The 17871-nt window shown below is 57.6% G+C and overlaps 1 protein-coding gene across 1 annotated transcript in view; it reads right to left on the bottom strand.

Annotated features, from left to right (window-relative positions):
* Window positions 1–17871, bottom strand: part of SLC12A7 (solute carrier family 12 member 7) — a 59351-nt gene that overhangs the window by 19506 nt on the left and 21974 nt on the right. The window contains exons 2-16 of the mRNA XM_023508181.1: window positions 16584–16678; window positions 16062–16184; window positions 11082–11228; window positions 10028–10082; window positions 8513–8643; window positions 7651–7892; window positions 6401–6612; window positions 5644–5811; window positions 4377–4475; window positions 3893–3950; window positions 3149–3323; window positions 2617–2735; window positions 1948–2046; window positions 1426–1545; window positions 616–720 (exon numbers count right to left, since the gene is read on the bottom strand). Of these exons, the coding sequence (XP_023363949.1) occupies window positions 616–720; window positions 1426–1545; window positions 1948–2046; window positions 2617–2735; window positions 3149–3323; window positions 3893–3950; window positions 4377–4475; window positions 5644–5811; window positions 6401–6612; window positions 7651–7892; window positions 8513–8643; window positions 10028–10082; window positions 11082–11228; window positions 16062–16184; window positions 16584–16678 (1948 nt within the window). The remainder of the gene's footprint in view (window positions 1–615; window positions 721–1425; window positions 1546–1947; window positions 2047–2616; window positions 2736–3148; window positions 3324–3892; window positions 3951–4376; window positions 4476–5643; window positions 5812–6400; window positions 6613–7650; window positions 7893–8512; window positions 8644–10027; window positions 10083–11081; window positions 11229–16061; window positions 16185–16583; window positions 16679–17871) is intronic.

The raw sequence follows: 17871 nt of genomic DNA on the forward strand, positions 1-17871 counted from the left end.
GGGTGAGACTGGGCACGCGGGTGAGACTGGGCACACGGATGAGACTGGGCACGCAGGTGAGACTGGGCATGCGGGTGAGACTGGGCACTGGGTGAGACTGGGCATACGGGTTAGATTGGAAACGTCGGTGAGCACACTGGTGAGACTGGGCACGTGGATAAGACAGATCAGACATGTGACAGGTGGGATAGATCACACACAGGTAAGAGGCAGGACGAGTAAGACAGAACAGGTGGGACAGATAAGGCAGACCACACAGGTAAAAAAGGTTAGGAAGCTAAGATCCATGGGACAGGTGAGAAGAATGATATGAGACAGGTCAGAAAAGACAGGCAGGATAGGTGACGGATGATTCAGGTGACAGGCAGTACAGAGGGGATAGGTGACAAAGGTGGGACAGGAAGTGGCTGGCTGGCTGCCTGTGTTCTCGCCCTGTGGCAGGGACATGTGCCTGTTCCCAAGGCCCATTGGGGGCCCCAGTATGGCCTCTGAGATGTCCTTGCTGGCAGAGACCTTTCCGCAGCACATCACCTGGCTAAAGGTGAGAAGACTGAGACTCACGGGACAGGGGGCATCCCTGCTGAGCACGGGGCATGGGCTATGGGCCAGACTAACCTCCAGTTCTTGGTGTGGGGGGGGCCGTGCTCCACACGGAGCAGGGCGTAGCGGGCGGCATTCAGTGACAGGCCCCGGATGCCGTCACCCCACTCCTTCTCAGCCCTGCAAAGAAAGGGGGGTCCATCAGCTACATGCCCAGGAGGTTGCCAATACAGGGCCCACAGGCAGACCCTGGCATCCCAGCTCACACCTCCCATCAGCCAATGTGGAGTTTCTTTTGTGGTCTGGGAGAGGGCCTGGGTGGGGTGAGGTGGGGAGAGCAGGGACCCAGGGCCACCCATGGAAGCACCTGAGAGGCAGCAGACTCTGGTTCCCACCCCCCACTGACTGCCCAGGAAAGGGCCAGGAGGGGATGTCCTGCAGAGCCTGTGCCTCCCTTCCAGGGGCTAGTGAGTGGCAACAGCAGACAGGGTCTCCTTGGGAAGCCTCCATGCCCACTGCCCCTGGGAGCTGGCAGTTCAGGGGCTGTGCCTTTGGAGGAACCAAGAGTGATGCTCAGTAAGTACCAGGAGCCCTCTCCCCGGGGACAGGGGTTAGAGGCCATGACATGAGGGCACCACAGCCAGCACGTGGAGGGCAAGTGTGGCTATGGTGTGCAATCACAGACACAGCTGATGACATGTCACAACCCAGAAGAAACAAGCACTGGCAGATGCAACCTGCTGCCTGCCACCAAGACGGCGCAGAGCTGAGCTCTCAGGCTGAGACCCCATCTCCACCAAGTGTAGGTGAATCTGGGCTGTAGCAGCTCAGCCTTCCCTAGGCCACCGCCACCATCCCCACAGGCCCCAGTCTGAGTGGACTTACCCACGGAACTCGATGTACTTGTAGATGCAGCCGGCAATGAGCATAGCGATGAGTGCATAGTACCAGGAGCAGATGAACATCAGCGCCAAACACAGGCTCATGCCCAGAAAGGACAGCGTCCTGGGGGACAGGCGGTGCCCGCCCAGACCATATCTGAGCATCTCCCTCAGGTGCTCCCTTCCCTCAGTGTCCTTGTGGGCATCCCCAGGCAAGCCAGCACCGACTCTGCATCCTGGCTCCCTCCCATGGGTACCCTGGCTCCAGGACCACAGGGATGCCCACGCTCTTCCCAGCCTGATGCATTCAGCACCACAGCTATTCCTGTGACCACCAGGAGGCTGGCATGGACATCTGGATGTGCAGAGATGTCACTACTGACCACGGACCATAAGGGCAGAGACCAAAGACAGGCAGCCCTAAGTGGCTTCTTTGGGGCTTGATCCAGAAAGACAGTTAAGAACCCCTCGGGTCCCCAGGCCACATGGGTCCTCCCTGTCCCCATGGCCAGAGGCAGGTCCTCACCAGTGGTAGTACTTGAAGCGCGGGCGCCAGTTGGGAGTGCGCAGCAGGGTCTGCACAGCACAGGCCAGGTTCACAAACAGGTAACACATGAGGAAGAACCTGCCACAGGCACAGGCGCTGAGCACATGGCTAGGGCCTCACAGGGCCTCCCGTGGGGCTGCTCAGCCTCCACACCACTGTCCTTCCAGGAGAGTCTCTGTCCCGTCCACTCTGTCCTCCACCATGGGAACTCTCTGTCCTGTCCACTCTGCTATCCTCCACCATGGGGAGGCCCTGTCCTGTTCACTCTGACCTCCACCAAGTCCTGCCCGTACTGTCCCTCCCCCCATGGGTTCTCCATGCACCTAACTTAGCCCCACATCTCTGCATAGAGGTGAGTCAGGCATCCCAGACCTTTTCTGTTCCCTTGCCCCCTAACCCACAAGCATCTGCCTAGCACACTGTCCCATCTGGCCCTCCACAGGCACAGGCCTTGAGGCCCTAGGAGCTGCCCTCCCTAGCCTCCATGCCCTCCTGTCCTGAGCCTACACCCATAGGCCCCATGGAGCCATTCCCCTCCTGTAGCCCCCATACCCACTATGTCTGCCAGTGAGGCTGCACTCTGGGCTGCATACAGCCATGGGAATAAGTGGCAGCCAGGTACCCTGTACCCTTGTCCCCACAACTCACATGGAGAGAATTGGGGCCACACTGTCCAGGGAGGCGATGAGGACACCCATCTCACAGATGAGGGCCGTGAGCAGCAGGGCCCAGGTGGGCTCCCCATTGGCCTTCCCATGGCCAAACACCTAAAGGGAGAGGGGCAGGTGGGGACAGGAGAAATGCCTTCCTGTTGGGGGGAGAATACACAGGGAAGCCCAGCAGAAACCGACACTCAGGGCACAATAGCTGCACCCCAAGAAGGGAAGCCCACCAGTCAGGGAGCCCGTCTTTACCTGGCTGTGCCCCTACCTTGCGTGGCCCCAGGTACAGAAGCCTCTGCTTTGGTTTCCCTGACCACATAGGGCAGTATGCCCAGGCACAGAAGCCCCTGTCTTAGTTTCCCCAACCATGCAGGGCAGTGTGCCCAGGTATTTACCAGCTCCCACCCCTCTTAAGAGGCCTGACTGAGCCTCTGGGGGCTCCCTGCAGACGACACTGCCCTTCTGAGGCCACCACTCCTATCCATTTGAGGGGTCAGTGGAGCTGGACAAGGGCTCACCTGGAGGAAGGGGATGATGCCGTCACGAGCGATGGCCTGCAACAGGCGAGGTGCCCCCGTGAGGCTCTGCAGGCCAGCACCACAGGTGGAGAAGAAGGAGCCAATGACGATGACCCAAGGCGATGGCCAGGCCAGCATGCCGATGACCAGGTTCCCCTGCAGCGCCTCCCCGAACCTGCAGGCAGGCAACATAGCTCAAAGTGCCAGGTAAAAGCCACAAAAGCTACTTTTCTTACGAAGGGGCCTCCTGGTGGGGCCACAGTCCCCATCTGACCAACTGGCCAGAACCCTCCGACAGTAGGGATGCCTAGCTCCGTTGGTATTACTCTCAGGAGCAAGGAAGAGTTGGCCTAGCACAGTCAGCAGGGCCTCTGCACCCAGACCTCACTGTCAGAGACCACTCAGCACCCCCCCGAGGCACAGGTTCAGCGGACACCCTGCCAGGGCTCCTCGACACCTCCACTTGGCAGCAGACCCAGGGTCCCAACCCCACTGCCTCCCTGGAGGGGCCTACACCCCAAGCCCTCAGCTCTATCAAGTAGGGGTTCACTCTAAGTGCCCCCCAGCTCAGGGCAATAACATGTTAACACTTTGGCCAAACAAGGGGGTCCTATCCCAGGCCTAGCGTGGCTATCTGCTCCAGATGACACCGTAACATCCAAGGGTGACTCTAATCTAAGGCTAAAGTCACCATCGGGAAAGCCACTGAGCACAGCGGTCAGCACAAGTGGTGGGGAGGCGTACTTGTCTCGCAGAACCACGCCCTCAATGCAGGCCCCAAAGAGCACGACGCAGGAGAGGTCTGCAGCACGTCAAGGAGCAGTGGCTGGAGAAGACGTGGGTGCTGGCGCCAGGGGCACCACTGGCCGGGAATGACCCTGCCCCACCCCTGTCCCAGGCACACTGCAGTGCCCTGACCCTGTGGTCCTCAGGGCACCCTCCTCAGAGCCCCCCCACCCCCAGCTCCACAGAACAAAGTTTGGGTGGTCAGCATGTGCCTGGCCTGGAGATATTCGCTCAACTAGACAGAATGGGACACCTGGACTTCATAAGCCAGGGCCCCAGCCTGCTGAAATTCATTCAATGCTACATTTGCTGTCCAGGACTATCCCATAGCATCTAATGTGTGTGACAGTTTAAGTAGCACAAAACCAGCTATGCCCAGGGCAGGACCATGTGGTCAGAAGCTGTATGACCCCCTCCCCCAGCCTTGACTATTCAAGGATACAAATGAAGGATGTGGTCACAATGGCCAAAATGGTCCCTGTCGGGATGGACTTCTGGGCGTCCTTGAGGTCTCCGGACCGGTTTGAGCCTGCCATGATACCTACAGAAACAGAAGATCCTGTTACCAGCACATTGGGCTGGGGCAAAGTCAGACATGGCTACCACGAGCTGGAATAGCCCAAGTGCGTGTTAGCCAGTACCCGCAGAGGAGTCCGGCCCAAGGCCAAAGCCCAGACCCCACGTGTCCACACTGTTGGATGTCTAGTACTCCTTGTACAGGCCAAGGAGTGCTAGACATCCCCACACACAGATTCCTAGTACCCAAACTGAGCTGGGGAGCAGGGGGATTCACAGAAGCCTACCAAGGGCTCCTGTAGCCTTGTGACCCCCATGGCCCAGGGCCAGGCTCCCTGAGGACGTGGCCAGAAGCTGACTGACCTGGGGAACCAATGTTGATGGGAGCATGACAAGACATGACCCCAGGAGCACTTGAAGCCTGGTGCAGCAGCCCCCGGGACTGACAGCCCCTCCTGCCGCCACACCCACATCAAGTGGTGCCAACAGAGCTCAAAGAGGCCCAGGTATCATGTGACCCCACCACAGGGTCAGCTGGAAAACTCTGCATGCTGACAATGGCACCAGGGGCAGCAGAGACATGGGGACCAGTGCTGGATGTGTGCTCAATCCTGGTGCCACCCAGAGGCCCTCCCGCCTCCCACTGCACCTGCACTTGGAGCCCAGCACCTGGAAAGATGCCAGTCCACCAGCCTGAGTGCCCTGTCACTACATCTAAGCTCTGGGGCCTAGGAGGGGCTGGGACAGAGTCTAGGAGGTGGCCATGCCACAGACACAGGGCAGTAACAGCCACACAGGTGCCAGCTGCTGGCTGAGGTAATGTGCTGGTATGTGCCAGTTGAGGGGAGTTGGCATGGCCTAAGCTGTCTAGACCCAATGAAGACACATGTCCCACTCTTGGGTAGGGCACATATGGCTCCCACTCAGAGGCCACCTGACAGTGGCCAGAGCCTCAGCATCCCACGCCCCAAAGCCAAACAGCAGCCTGCTCAGAACACACCCAGGAGACAGGGCTCTCACAGCCCAGAACACACTGGGGCACACGCTGCTGTCCCCCAACCAAACACACAGGAAAGGAGGGGCAGGTCTGAATGTGTTAGAAATGAGAGCCAAAGATGGAGGGAGACAGAAAAAGACAAAGTGACACTGAGAGACAGAGAGAGACAGAGACAGCTGGAGAGTAGCTGCCTTACCGGTCACGGAGGGGAAGTAGATGCCGACCAGCAGCGTGAAGTAGGTGGTGATGTCCGTGAGCACATAGGGCAGCCCACTAGCTCGGCTCTCCTCAAGCACAGACGCCGTGGGCATGCCCTGCTTCTCCACATAGGATCCCTTGTGAGCGTACGCACTCCACAAGTTTTCTGTGGGTCAAAGAGCAGGCTAGGCAAGGAGCCTTCCTAATGGGGTTCCAGCACCTTCTGTCAGGGCTCCCACTGTGGGACAACTTGTACCCCAGCAAACACCACTTGTGGCTGGAGAGGCTCCGACATCACAGGAGGACAGCTAACTCTGGAAACTCACGTCTGTGAAAACTACCTTCCCCACACCCACGAGCAGAGTACAGCACAAAGGCAAACTCCACATGCACAACACATGTCCTAAAAAGCCACCTATTTCCTGTCACCTATTCTTGGAGCAGGTCCCACTTGGAACCTGCCAGGGCGTCCTTTTTCCTAAGACCTCAGGCTTGGCCCTTGGGCTAGGAGGAGGGATGTGGAGGGGAAAATGCACATTCCCACTGTTAAAATCACCCAAGCTTCCCTTGCAACCCTGTGTACTCATTGAAATAGATGACCAACTATAAGACCACAGCTGGCCTGGGCGGAGGGGTTGTCCTAGGTTCAGGCTGGACTGAATAGGGCCAGGCACCTGGGTGCAGCAGGGACCAGAGACTCAGGTGCCAGCACCTCACCGTCCCCGGCCCACCCCAGACCCTGCAGGGGCCCTTACCCAGGAAGACACCACTGGCCACGCCGGGGATGCCCTGGATCTCGGTGACGTTGTTCTGAGCAAAGTACTCATCACAGGTGGCGCTGGGCTGGGAGCCATTGCAAAAGAGGCCCCAAAGTGTGGTGGTTGCTGAGCCATTGCTGTCTGCATGCAGCTTGGCACAGACGTCAAAGCTGCGCCTCGAGAGAGTGCGGTTCCCCAGCAGGCAGACCCTGGGGGGCGGGCAACCATAACACCTGTGGCCATATCCCAAGTCACGGGCGTGGGAGGGGCGGGGGGGAAGGGTAGGAAGAAGGGCAGCCCTGACAGTGGCTTCTCTTCTGACAATGTGCCTTCCAAGGTAGGAGGGCCACCGAGGCACATGAGGGACCAGAGCTCAGCCCTGCAGGCCCCTACACTTCTCAGCCAGCGTGGTCCAAATGTATTAAGTGGAAAGTCCACGAGTAACCCCCAGCCCTCCACTGGGCCCTGCCCTGAGCATGTGGTGGACCCCACAACCCCTCCCTTTGTCCAGCATCTGTGCTGTGGACACCCAGCCGCACCACTGGAAGCCCATAGTGCAGCGTTCATGCACCCATGTCCAACTTGGTCACAGCTCACAGAGTGTAAGGCAGCTGGTTTGTAAGTTAAACTTCTCAGGGGCACATAGCATGGGAGATGGGCACACAGGCTCCACCTCACCTGGCCATGGCATGCTGGGGGGCTCAGAATGTGCTCCCCAGCAGTCCCCACCCCCTGAACAAGCTCCCCCAATGTGGGGCTGCTCTGCCTCTCTCTGCTGGGGGTACCAAGTGCAGGTGAATGATGCTGCTCCCTTGAGGGCAGCTCCACAGGCAGAGCTGGGGGCCCCACAAGGGGAGGGGGGCCAGGCCTCTCCTTGGTCCTATTCTCTGGGTGGTTGGGGTCCTTGGGCCACCTGCCCCAACTGCCCTTCTGAAAACAGGACGAGGAAAAAGGCCATCGGGGCATCTGTGATGAAGCCAAGGGGGGAAACATCCAGAAGCTCCACATGGTCTGACTATCCACCGGGCTGCTGGCCACCCAGTACCTGTAGGGCCCTCACCTGGCCTTCTGCCGTCACAGACATGGCCATACCCAGACACAGGAGCACTTGCGCCCACCACACCCTCAGCTAACGCCCATGGGAGGGCTCCTGCCCCAGGCCACATCCACACCCTGCTCGTCGGGCCTGGACTCTGGTCACATACCACCCACAGCTCAGAGGGCCCCAGACAGCCCTGGGGACTCACGGAATGTCCGGGGGGTCAAAAGCGGTCTTGATGACGCCTGCATAGATGGCCAGGATGGATAGCACGACACAGGCCAGGAATACTAGGGCCAGCTTGTTGACATACTTGACACCCACGAAGACCACCACGGCCATGAGCGCCAGCGTGCAGGTGCCGTACACACGCATGTTGTTCAGCATGGCCGCTGCCTCCCCGGCTGCCCCCTCCGCCTGGAAGATGGCCGCACTGGGCGAGATGTAAGTCTGTGGGCACAAGGCAGTCAGGGGGGCCTGCCAGACCCAATTGGCCTCAGAGACCCAGGCCCTAACCCTGCGCACCACACAGGGAAGTCCATCCCTGGAGGCTCCGGAACCTGCTAGAGTCACAGAGTGGACCCCACCAGCCCAGGCTGCGGGCCACTAGATTTGGCAGGGGTGGAGATATGGGAGGAATGAGGATAGTGTTAGGGGGCATCCCATGGCCTTGAAGGGGCCTCACTAGGCTCTTAGAATAGGAAAGGGACTCAGGAACTTGCTTGGTGATGATGGGTGTGAGCTGTGGCCTCTTCTTGGAAGGCCATGATGTGCCTTGGTGAGCAACCTGCTGGTCTATGACACTGGCCATCACACACAAAGATAAGTGATAGGACACAGAAGGGGCTGGAGTCCTGGGCAGGGGCTGTCTCCAAGTCCAGTCCCAGCCTAGATCTGTGGCCCTGACATCCAGGGACATCCACTGCCCTGTGCTCACTACTGACCAGAGTGGGGGTGCCTGAGCAGGCCCAAGTGGCTGCTGTCTGGAGGCTCCTGCAGGGAGCATGAGGTAGGGACAGGACACGGTGTACGGGGGCCTGGACAAGGAACCACACAAACAACACACCTACCAAAAAAATCTCGATGGTCCCCAAGATGTACATGGCCCCTGCAAAAGTCGTGCCTAGGTAGAAGCAGAGGCCGACAGCACCTCCAAACTCAGGTCCCAGCGCCCGGGAAATCATGTAGTAGGAGCCACCAGCTGCAACACAAACAGCAAGGGAGACCTAGTGGGTCAGAGGTGCCACAGGCCATGAACTCTGCTGTCAGGAACAGAACTAATGGATGAGGGGACACCTGTCTTCCTCCCACACCCCAGAGACAAAGACACGTAGCTCTTGCCCCACAGGAGTCCACAGGAGCTCTCGAGTGACAGCATCTTTGTGGAAATTATCACGAGGAAGGGGATTAAAGCCCACTGCCTGCAGGATGGCACGAAGGCAAAAGAGAACAACTCCAGCTATCTAAACTTGTTTGGTGTGTTCCATATCATACATCTAAAGGGCCCTCTTAGACAGCTGACACCCCCAGTGCCATGGTCTGCCCACCCAGCTATGGACAACCCTGGACCCTCTGGGAGCCATCTCTGTGTGGGGCTGCTAGGCTGAGCCTGAGGACAGACAGAGACCCAGGTGCCCATGGCACTTGTTTGCCCAGGGCTAGGATGGAGGCTGCTGTGGGCTGGGGAGCTTTACTGCTGGGAGGTTTAGTGGAAGGGGCCAAGCGCAGGAATAAGGAGCCACGTAAGCTGAGCCATTTATGCACACACAGGACACCAGACTATAGGGCACGAGAGCTGGCACTGTCTCAGCTCACCGATGACTGTTGTGAGTTACTGTTACTAATAAAAGTTGTGGGGACAGCCTATGTCTCACCTGTTTTCATAGGACAAATGTTCAAAGCACATTGTTCAATCCAAGGCATACCCCAAGCCCCGGGCCCTGCTGCTACCCCCCCCCCCAGGCCCTGGCATGGCCACTGCTGGCCCCAGGACAGATGGTGACAGAGATGGTAGCAAAATGGGGAGAAACACAGATGGCTATGATTTCAAGGGCTCAAGTATCCCAAGGAGCCAGCAGAGATCAGAGATGCAGGCCCCCCTCCCACCCCGGCACTAGGTGGAACAGAAAACCCCTGGGCCCTGGGCCCTAGGGGGCACTCAAGGAGGTGGGGACACTGAGTCCGGAGTGAGCACTTGCTGGAGCTCTATGCTAGGGCCAGGCTGGGGGAGGCTCTGGCTGCCTGCTTTGGAAAAGCCCAACCAAACCTTTAGGGGCTCTAGGGAAGAGGTACCAGGGATACCAGCCCCCAGTCTGAGTGCAGGTGAGAGCAGTGGACTCAGATGCAGTTGGGGCAGGAGCTTCCTCCTCAGCCACCCAAGGCAGGCTATGGGTATGTATGTCCCCCTGGGGCCTTTGGGGACAGGAGTTTTTCTGCCTCCCCTGAGAAACACAACGCCCTGGTGCAGGGCTAAGACAAGTAGAGTCAGGATCAGAGGCCCCTGTGCACACAGTGCAGTTACTGTGTCCTGAAAAGACAACCCATCTAAAGGGTCTGGAGGTCTGCACAGTGATGGGACCTTTTACCTGGGACCACACCATTAGTAGCGATGGCACTCATGGAAATGGCAGTCAGCAGTGTCTGCAAAAAACAGGTGTCTGTTTTAGGAGAAGATACTTTGCAGAAGCCCACCAGCCTCAGACACTCTGTGGGGACTGGCTCAATGCTGGCCCCCACACCTCACCACATACTTCCAGGCCTGGTCCCAGGAGCTGCTGAGCATCCAGAGCCCGAGGCCCCATCTTCTGCTACTCAGTCCAAAAAGCTGCTTACAAATTTCAGACTCGGGAACCAGCCCCAAGAGACCTTGGGGCACAGTGGGACCCTGTGTCTGCCTGCCAATGGGGTTACCTCCCCTGGGGGTGCAAGGATGTCATCTGAGTGCCTACCTCCCAGGAGTGCTAGAGAACTTGGGTGGGCCCTGCCTCTCGTTGCCCTGCCTGTGGGACCAGGAAGTCTCCACACCATGGGATGGAAGAAGACACATCTGCAGTGTTTTATTTCTTCCCAGGCAGAATGTCTCAGGTCAACTGGGTAATTAAAACCACCAAATTCTGCTTCTAAGAAGAATAAATGGAAACAGGAAAGGCCAGCAGGGGGCAGGAGCTCTGGGAACGTTTCAGGCTGGGGCTTGTCTGGCCAAATGGTGGCTCTGGCAGCACAGACAGGTCCCAGCTGGCTTTGTCGCCCAGCCTGATGGGTTCCTTCCTCTACCACAGGGCTTCTGAAAATGCCCACAATCTTCCTAACTGAAAGGTGACCTTGCCAACCCCCCCGGAAGCACTCAGCTGCTAGGACTGCCAGGCAGCTTCTCTGCCAAGCTGTGACCTTCCTTTTTGCAGGAGGTGGGGGACCCCACTGACCTACTGATGAGCAGACTGGCCCCACAGCCCATCCTCCCTACGGCTGTGGCCCGCTCTGGCTGAGGAGATGGCTCTCTGCAGAGGTGTCTGCACTGGTGCCCAGGGCTTGGCCAGCGGCCCCTGGACAGCCATGGCTCTCAGGGTACAGGAAAGCCCTGCTGCACAGCTATGCTGCCCCCAAGGCAAGAACGCCACACCTGGGGCCCAGGGAACTCACACAGGAGCAGCACATGGCCACGATGAGGAAGGACTCCAGGACGCCAGCTGCCCCCACAATCCAGGTGAGGCGCAGGAAGAGAATCACGCCCAGGATGTTCTGCAGGCAGGGCAGGTAGACGCCAATGAAAGTGCCCATGCGCGGGGTCTGAAAGACAAGCAGCATGTCCTGGGGGCTCCAGAGAAGGGCACACATGGGCTGTGGGGGCCAGGACGGACCCCAGGGCCAGCGGCAACTGCACCGCGTCCCACACAGCCACAGCAGGACCCCCATGCCCAGGAGCTTCCTGCATCCTCCAAGGGCAGAGATCAGACTCAGAGAGTTATGAAAGTACTGGGAGGAGGGGACCCAGCTCTGACTTCATACCCAGGAAAGCTCTGAGTCCAGGTGATGTGGCCAGAAGGAGGACAAGAGAGCCGACTACCTGGGTAACTAAGCATTCCAGCTTCTGGCAGCATCCTAACCCCTCAGAGGATGTCACCACAAGAAGACAGCACAGCTCATAGCTCTGCCCGCTTAGGCCAGCATCCCTGGTGACCATGTGGGAGAAAAGCACTAAGATCCCCACGCCACGTGGCCTGTCAAGTGCAGGCTCTGGGTACACACCCCACTGCCCCCCACTGTCGCATCCAAGGCCACCTGTGGGCCAAAGGCACATAGTGCAGACCTGGGACAACAGCCAGGACAGGTCTGAGCTCTGGGGACACAGAGCTGTCAGGGGACAGGCCTGAGATCTGGGGGCACAGAGCTGTCAGGGGACAGGCCTGAGATTTGAGGACACAGAGCTATCAGGAGACATGCCTGAGATCTGGGGGCACGAGAGCTGTCAAGGGACAGGCCTGAGATCTGGGGGCACAGAGCTGTCAGGGGACAGGCCTGAGATCTGGGGACACAGAGCTGTCAGGCAACAGGCCTGAGATCTGGGGGCATGAGAGCTGTCAAGGGACAGGCCTGAGATCTGGGGACACAGAGCTATCAGGAGACAAGCCTGAGATCTGGAGAACATAAGAACTGAAAAGACGGTCCCAGGATGAGAGGACATTTGAACAGGAGAAACTCCTCATATTTAGTCAATAGGAAAAGGGGGAAGATACGCTTTGAAAACATCTGTGAATGACCCAGGAACCTTGTGTGGAGGCTGGCACGGGCTACAACCCTGGTCAGGGGATGGAGGCAGGTGCTGACAGTCACATCTAGGATGTGAAGGGAATGGGACAGGCTTCTCGGGGTCACCTCACAGGAACACTTCCCAAGGTGAGGCTGGGGACAGGGCAAGCAGAAGAGTCCCATGCCTCTGAGGCCCCGAGGAAAGAAAATGGTTAATTTATTTATTTACTCATTCATTCATTTATTTGAGACAGAATCTCACTCAGTCACCCTGGGATAGAGTGTGTCACGTTACAGCTCACAGTAACCTCAAACTGTTGGGCCTAAGTGATACTCTTGCCTGAGCCTCCCAAATAGCTGGGACTACAGGCACCCACCACAACGCCTGGCTACTTTTTTGTTTCAGTTGTCATTGTTGTTTGGCAGGCCCGGGCCAGGTTCAAATCCGCCAACTCTGGTGCAAGTGGCCAGTACCCTAACAACTGAGAGACAGGTGCTAAGTCTGTTTTTTTTTCTTTTTTAGACAGTCTCACTATGTCGCCCTCAGTAGAGTGCCATCGCGTCACAGCTCACAGCAACCTCAAACTCCAAGACTTAAGCAATCCTCTTGCATCAGCCTGAGGACTATAGGCGCCCGCCACAGCGGCTGGCTATTCTTTAGGGATAGGGTCTCGCTCTTTGCTCAGGCTAGTTTCAAACTCCTGAATATTGTAATTACAGGCGTGAGCCACCGTGTCCAGCCCAGGAAAACAGTTTAAAGGAAGTAGCCCAGAGTGTGTGAAGCCCTGGGTCTGGAAGCCTGGGAGAATTGAGGCTTCTAAGCCCTAGAAGCCTAACCCTAACCCTAGGCAGTGATGTGTGCTGGGCTTGGGCACAGTGCCTCGAAAGGACAGGGTGGGCTCAGCGCCTGTGGCTCAAGTGGCTAAGGCGCCAGCCACATACACCCAAGCTGGCGGGTTCAAATCCAGCTTGGGTCCACCAAACAACCACGGCTGCAACCAAAAAATAACCGGGCGTTGTGGCAGGCGCCTGCAGTCCCAGCTACTTGAGAGGTAGAGGCAGGAGAACTGCTTGAGCCCAGGAGTTGGAGGTCGTTGTGAGCTGTGATGCCATAGCACCACACTCTACCCAGGGTGATAGCTTGAGGCTCTGTCTGAAAAAAAAAAAAAAAAGAAAGGAGAAAGGACAGGGTGACCCTGGGCACAGCCCTCCACCCAGGAAACCTGCCCATGGCTCTTGGTGCAGACAGCAGAGGAGGCTGTAATAAATGTGAAAACATGCACACTGGGTGCCAGGCTAGCTCTCAGCGTGTGATATGTGGGACAAAGTCCCTCTGGCCAGAGCTAGTGGATAGCCTCTGGCCCACTCAAGGGCTCCCACTTGCTAGGGCTCAGTCTCTGATCAAGCAGAGGACAAGTGAGTCCAGACACTGGCTTCCTGCCCAGTGGTGGGGACTGAGGCCTTCTGAAAGAGTGCAGCCAGCCCTGGCCTCTCACCTGACCTAATTGCAGCACAGAAGGCTAGAAACGCCTGGGTCTGAAAAGGCCCTATAAAGGGAAGGACCAATTTGCAGAGAAATGGATGCTGTGTCTCTGGAAATGAGTCTGAGCCCCACCAGAGGGAACAATGTGGCTTGCTGCCACAGGGACGCAGCCATGCTCATTTCCAAGTGAAACCCTCCCAGAGCACTGTACACCAGGCTGGCAGAGAAAAATGGGGGCCCTTCCTGCTCTATGAAATGAGACCCTAGCAGCATCGGTGTAGGACTGCTGCACCAGTGGCCAGGGGACTCAGAGGCCAGGGAGCTATCATGCCTGTGGGGGTCATGGGGGGAGGGGACCGGGCAGTCTTCTGGGCTGGGATACGCTAGGTCCTGACCAGGACACCATCTGAACAGAAGCCTGCAGCTGAACACTGAGCTTATATCTCAGTTCAAAGCAGATGAGAGACTTGGGGCACCTTCCAAGGCACCTTGAGAAGATTGGCTGGCAGGGCTCTGCTCAGTGGCCCCTGGAGGTGCTGGGGCAGTGGGGGAGGGCTTGGTGCTATGTGGCCAGGCCTGGTGGTGCCTTGAGCTGAATAGAGCCAAGGCTGAGGGTCAGTTTCGGGGTCTTATGGACAAGGCACTCATGAGAAAGCATCTATTCCTGGACCAGGCCAAGGTCTCCCTGAGACACAAGCTGCAGGGAACAGACAAGTGGATGGACAGGTATGTGCTACCTGCACAGGGAAGGCCTGAGGCTCTAGAGTCTGAGAGCAAGAGCCAGGCCACGAGGAGGTGCCCAGGCACCCACAGAAATGGGGTTGCCTCAGGTAATAAACCTACCACCATTGTGGTGTCCACATGTGGCCTCCCCTGCTGGGAGGGGCTACCTGTGCCACAGATGCACTGGGCTGGCTCAGGCTTGGGGCTGGGGACAGGCCTGGCAGGGAATGCCAGAGAAAAGTCAGAGACTCAGTTCTGAGGAAGCCCCTGCCCCTCTGATCCCAGGAAGGCTTCAAGTCACACCTTCCATCCCTTTTTCTCTTACTGCTTCAATCCCAGACACATGGTGCTTTTCAGAAGCGACAGCCAGCTTGGTGTGGAGCTCATACCTTCAAATCCTGCACTATGGGAGGCCAAGGTGGGGAGAATCACTTGAGCCCAGGAGTTCAAAGCTGCTGTGAACTGTGATCGTGCCACTAAACTCCAGCCTCAGCAACAGAGCGAGACTCTGTCTCTTAAAAAAAAGCCCTGTACACCCTTAGCTGCCTACATGGCATACTCACACTGCCAAGACTCGGGAAACACTAGTTTGGTGTCAAGAAAATGGGGCTGGGAGGGAGAAACGACCCTGATGACCCTCCTGGCCTGTGGAGGCTGGGCCCACCACAAGCCTTTCTTCAGTGGAGTTTCATTTGAATCTTCTGATTTTACAGTGATATGTATGTATTGCAAAAAATTTAAACAGCAGAGGGAGATAAGAAGAAACCAGGACCCCTGTGACCCCTGGGTAAGAACCATACTGGCCACGGACATGGTCCTCTTCTGTACACATGCTGACCGGTGTTGGAACACCCTGCCTAGTCCCAGCCATGGCAGTGCTCAGGTAATTGCGCTCAGCTGCAGCAGCGTATCAGAGCCTCTCATGGGATACTTCAGTGGTTTCTATGCTTTGACTCTTTTTTTTTTTGAAGACAGAGTCTCACTCTGTCACCCAGGCTAGAGCTGTACCTCACAGCCACCTCAGACTCATGGGCTCAAACAATCCTCCTGGCTCAGCTTCCTGAGCAGAAAGGATTACAGGCACCTGCCACCATGCCTGACTAATTTTAAAGTTTTTGTAGAGATAGGATCTTGCCATATTGTGCAGGTTGGACTCAAACAATCCTCTTGCCATGACCTCCCAGAGTGCAGGGATTACAGATATAAGCCTCCATTCCCCGCCACACTTTGACTCTTAAAAAAACTTCCCAAAGGAGCAGCCTTCCCAGGAACCCCTCCATGCTCCCTTCTTAGGATAAACTCCTAGACAAAACTTGGGAAATTCCTAAAAAAATGGTATCAGACTAAGTGTCCTATGATTGAAAAGAAAAAGGATGACCCCACTGCCCAACCTAGGGCATGGGGAGCCCTGCAGCCCCTCGGGAAGATGCTGCTCTGCCTCAGGCCCCAGCCCTCCAGCCCCATTATCGATAGGGCAGCTCTTGCAGGATGAACAGAGACCCCAACCTCTGTCCCCAGCAGCCAAACACAGAGCTGGCAGACGTGCAGGCTAACTGCTGTGCTTACCCCGGAAGGGCAGTGAGGGAGAAAGATGGAGAAGAGACGAGGAAACAGGCCCTGGGACCCCCATGCAGATAAAAGAGGCAGCTCTACTGTGACCGCTGTACCTGGGCCTCACGCCGCCGGCTGTCCTCAGCCTCCTCGTGCTCCACTACGCCCTGGCTCAGGTTGGTGTAGTTGGCCAGCTTGTTGAGCAGCGAGGACACCATGGGGTTGCTGTCCATCTCTTCCTGCAGTGTGAGGGCATCAGTCACCACGGGTTGTGCATGAGTGCCCTCCCACACCCCAGTCTGGGGGCCTCCCTGCCCAGGGATCCTGGCTGGCCCCCAGCCCCACAAGCTCCTGCCCTAATTTCATGATCTGGACACCTGCACCACAGGTCAGAGGTCCCAGACAGCTGCACAGCAGGTCAGAGGTTGGGACTACCAGCCAGGGAGGTGTACCCTCAGACCCAGGAGACCCCTCACAACAGCCCTCTCTCTCTCCTCTGCCTGACAGGGACAGGGACAGTCCCCTGCCTTGGATCCCATGTGGAGTGAGGCACTGCCTCAACCCAAGCTCACTGTCAGCCTGGAGACCCTCCACGAAAGCCATGGCCCTAGGTGCCTTCTGGTAGAAAACAGAATTACCTCAAAAAGTGCCATGTTCTTTCCTTCAAAGAAAACCTCTTTCTCCACCTCGACGCTGTTAACGAACGGGATATTTTCTCTTGGGTTTCCATCTCCTGCTGAGAGAGAAACAACGCAGGGTCAGCTTTGGAAGGAGGTAAAAGGACAAAAGGCAAGAGGCACCTTGGCTGGAGGCAGGCCCTGGGGACCCAACCGTGAGCGCGAGGCGGGCCCTGGGGGCCCCAGCGTGGGTGAAGGCAGGCCCTGAGGACCCCGTCTGGTCCCCGGCACAGCAGCCTGGCCACCAGTTGGTCACGTCTGGTCCTCAGCTAAGGGGACGCTTGTTTTCCACACACTCTCCTTCCTTCCTCCCAAACACCCATGTTCCAAGATCACTGGTACCTGAGAGCACACGCGCTGCTCTGCGAAGCGAAGCACGAGAAGCTGCCCCAGAGCCACCTACAAGAGGCCAGGCCCTCCAGCTTTGAAAATGTTTCCTTTGACTCAGAGTTTGGCAAAATCACTTTCAGAGTCCAGCTGCACCTCTCAGCCTCACTGCATGATCCACCACTTTCTGGGGTACACAGGCTTTTCCACTCTGGCCCACAGTGAAGACACTGACAGCATCAGGCATGTGGCCCCTGCCTGGACGACCCCCTCCTGCCTCTTTCCAGAGACCAGGGCAGAAGGCCCTGTTATTGCAGGGGCAATGCCAGGTGGTGGCTTGGTACCTGGGAGGTGGGGCAGGGCCAGCTGAGGCCCCTTAGTGCTGAGAACTGCTGGCATCTACAGCAGGTCGTAAAACACAAAGAACACGTGTGCTACAGTTTGAATGTCCCTGTCCCCTCCCTGAAGCAGCAGTGCCAAGGGGTTCTGGCCAAGGCGGCCCTGTGCTCATGAATGTGGCAGGGGTGATGCAAGGGGCTTTGAGCAGCAGGAACACTCTCCCATGAGGCCGCAGCAGTAGGCCCCACCTCAGGTGACCTGTCATAGCAGCACAAAGGGACTTAGTCGGCACTGGCCACCTACAGACACCAAGTTCTGCCTGTAACCACAGCTGGGAACACGGGTCTGTGAATGCACAAGGATGTACACACACCACTCACCCCAGCACACCCGAGGGAAGACCCTGCCCCACAGCCTGCACATTGCCCCACTCTGTTCAAAACACTGGGGGGGCACCCGCCTGGCTCCACACAGACCCTGGAGGTACAAGCCCAGGTCCCCCCCCACAGCAGTGGATGGACAGTGAGAAGACGCCCAGGCCTCACACACAGCAGTGGATGGACAGTCAGAGGACGCCCAGGCC

Source organism: Otolemur garnettii, unplaced genomic scaffold (genome assembly GCF_000181295.1).
Source record: "Otolemur garnettii isolate 467f Iridium unplaced genomic scaffold, OtoGar3 scaffold00226, whole genome shotgun sequence".
Lineage (NCBI taxonomy): Eukaryota > Metazoa > Chordata > Mammalia > Primates > Galagidae > Otolemur > Otolemur garnettii.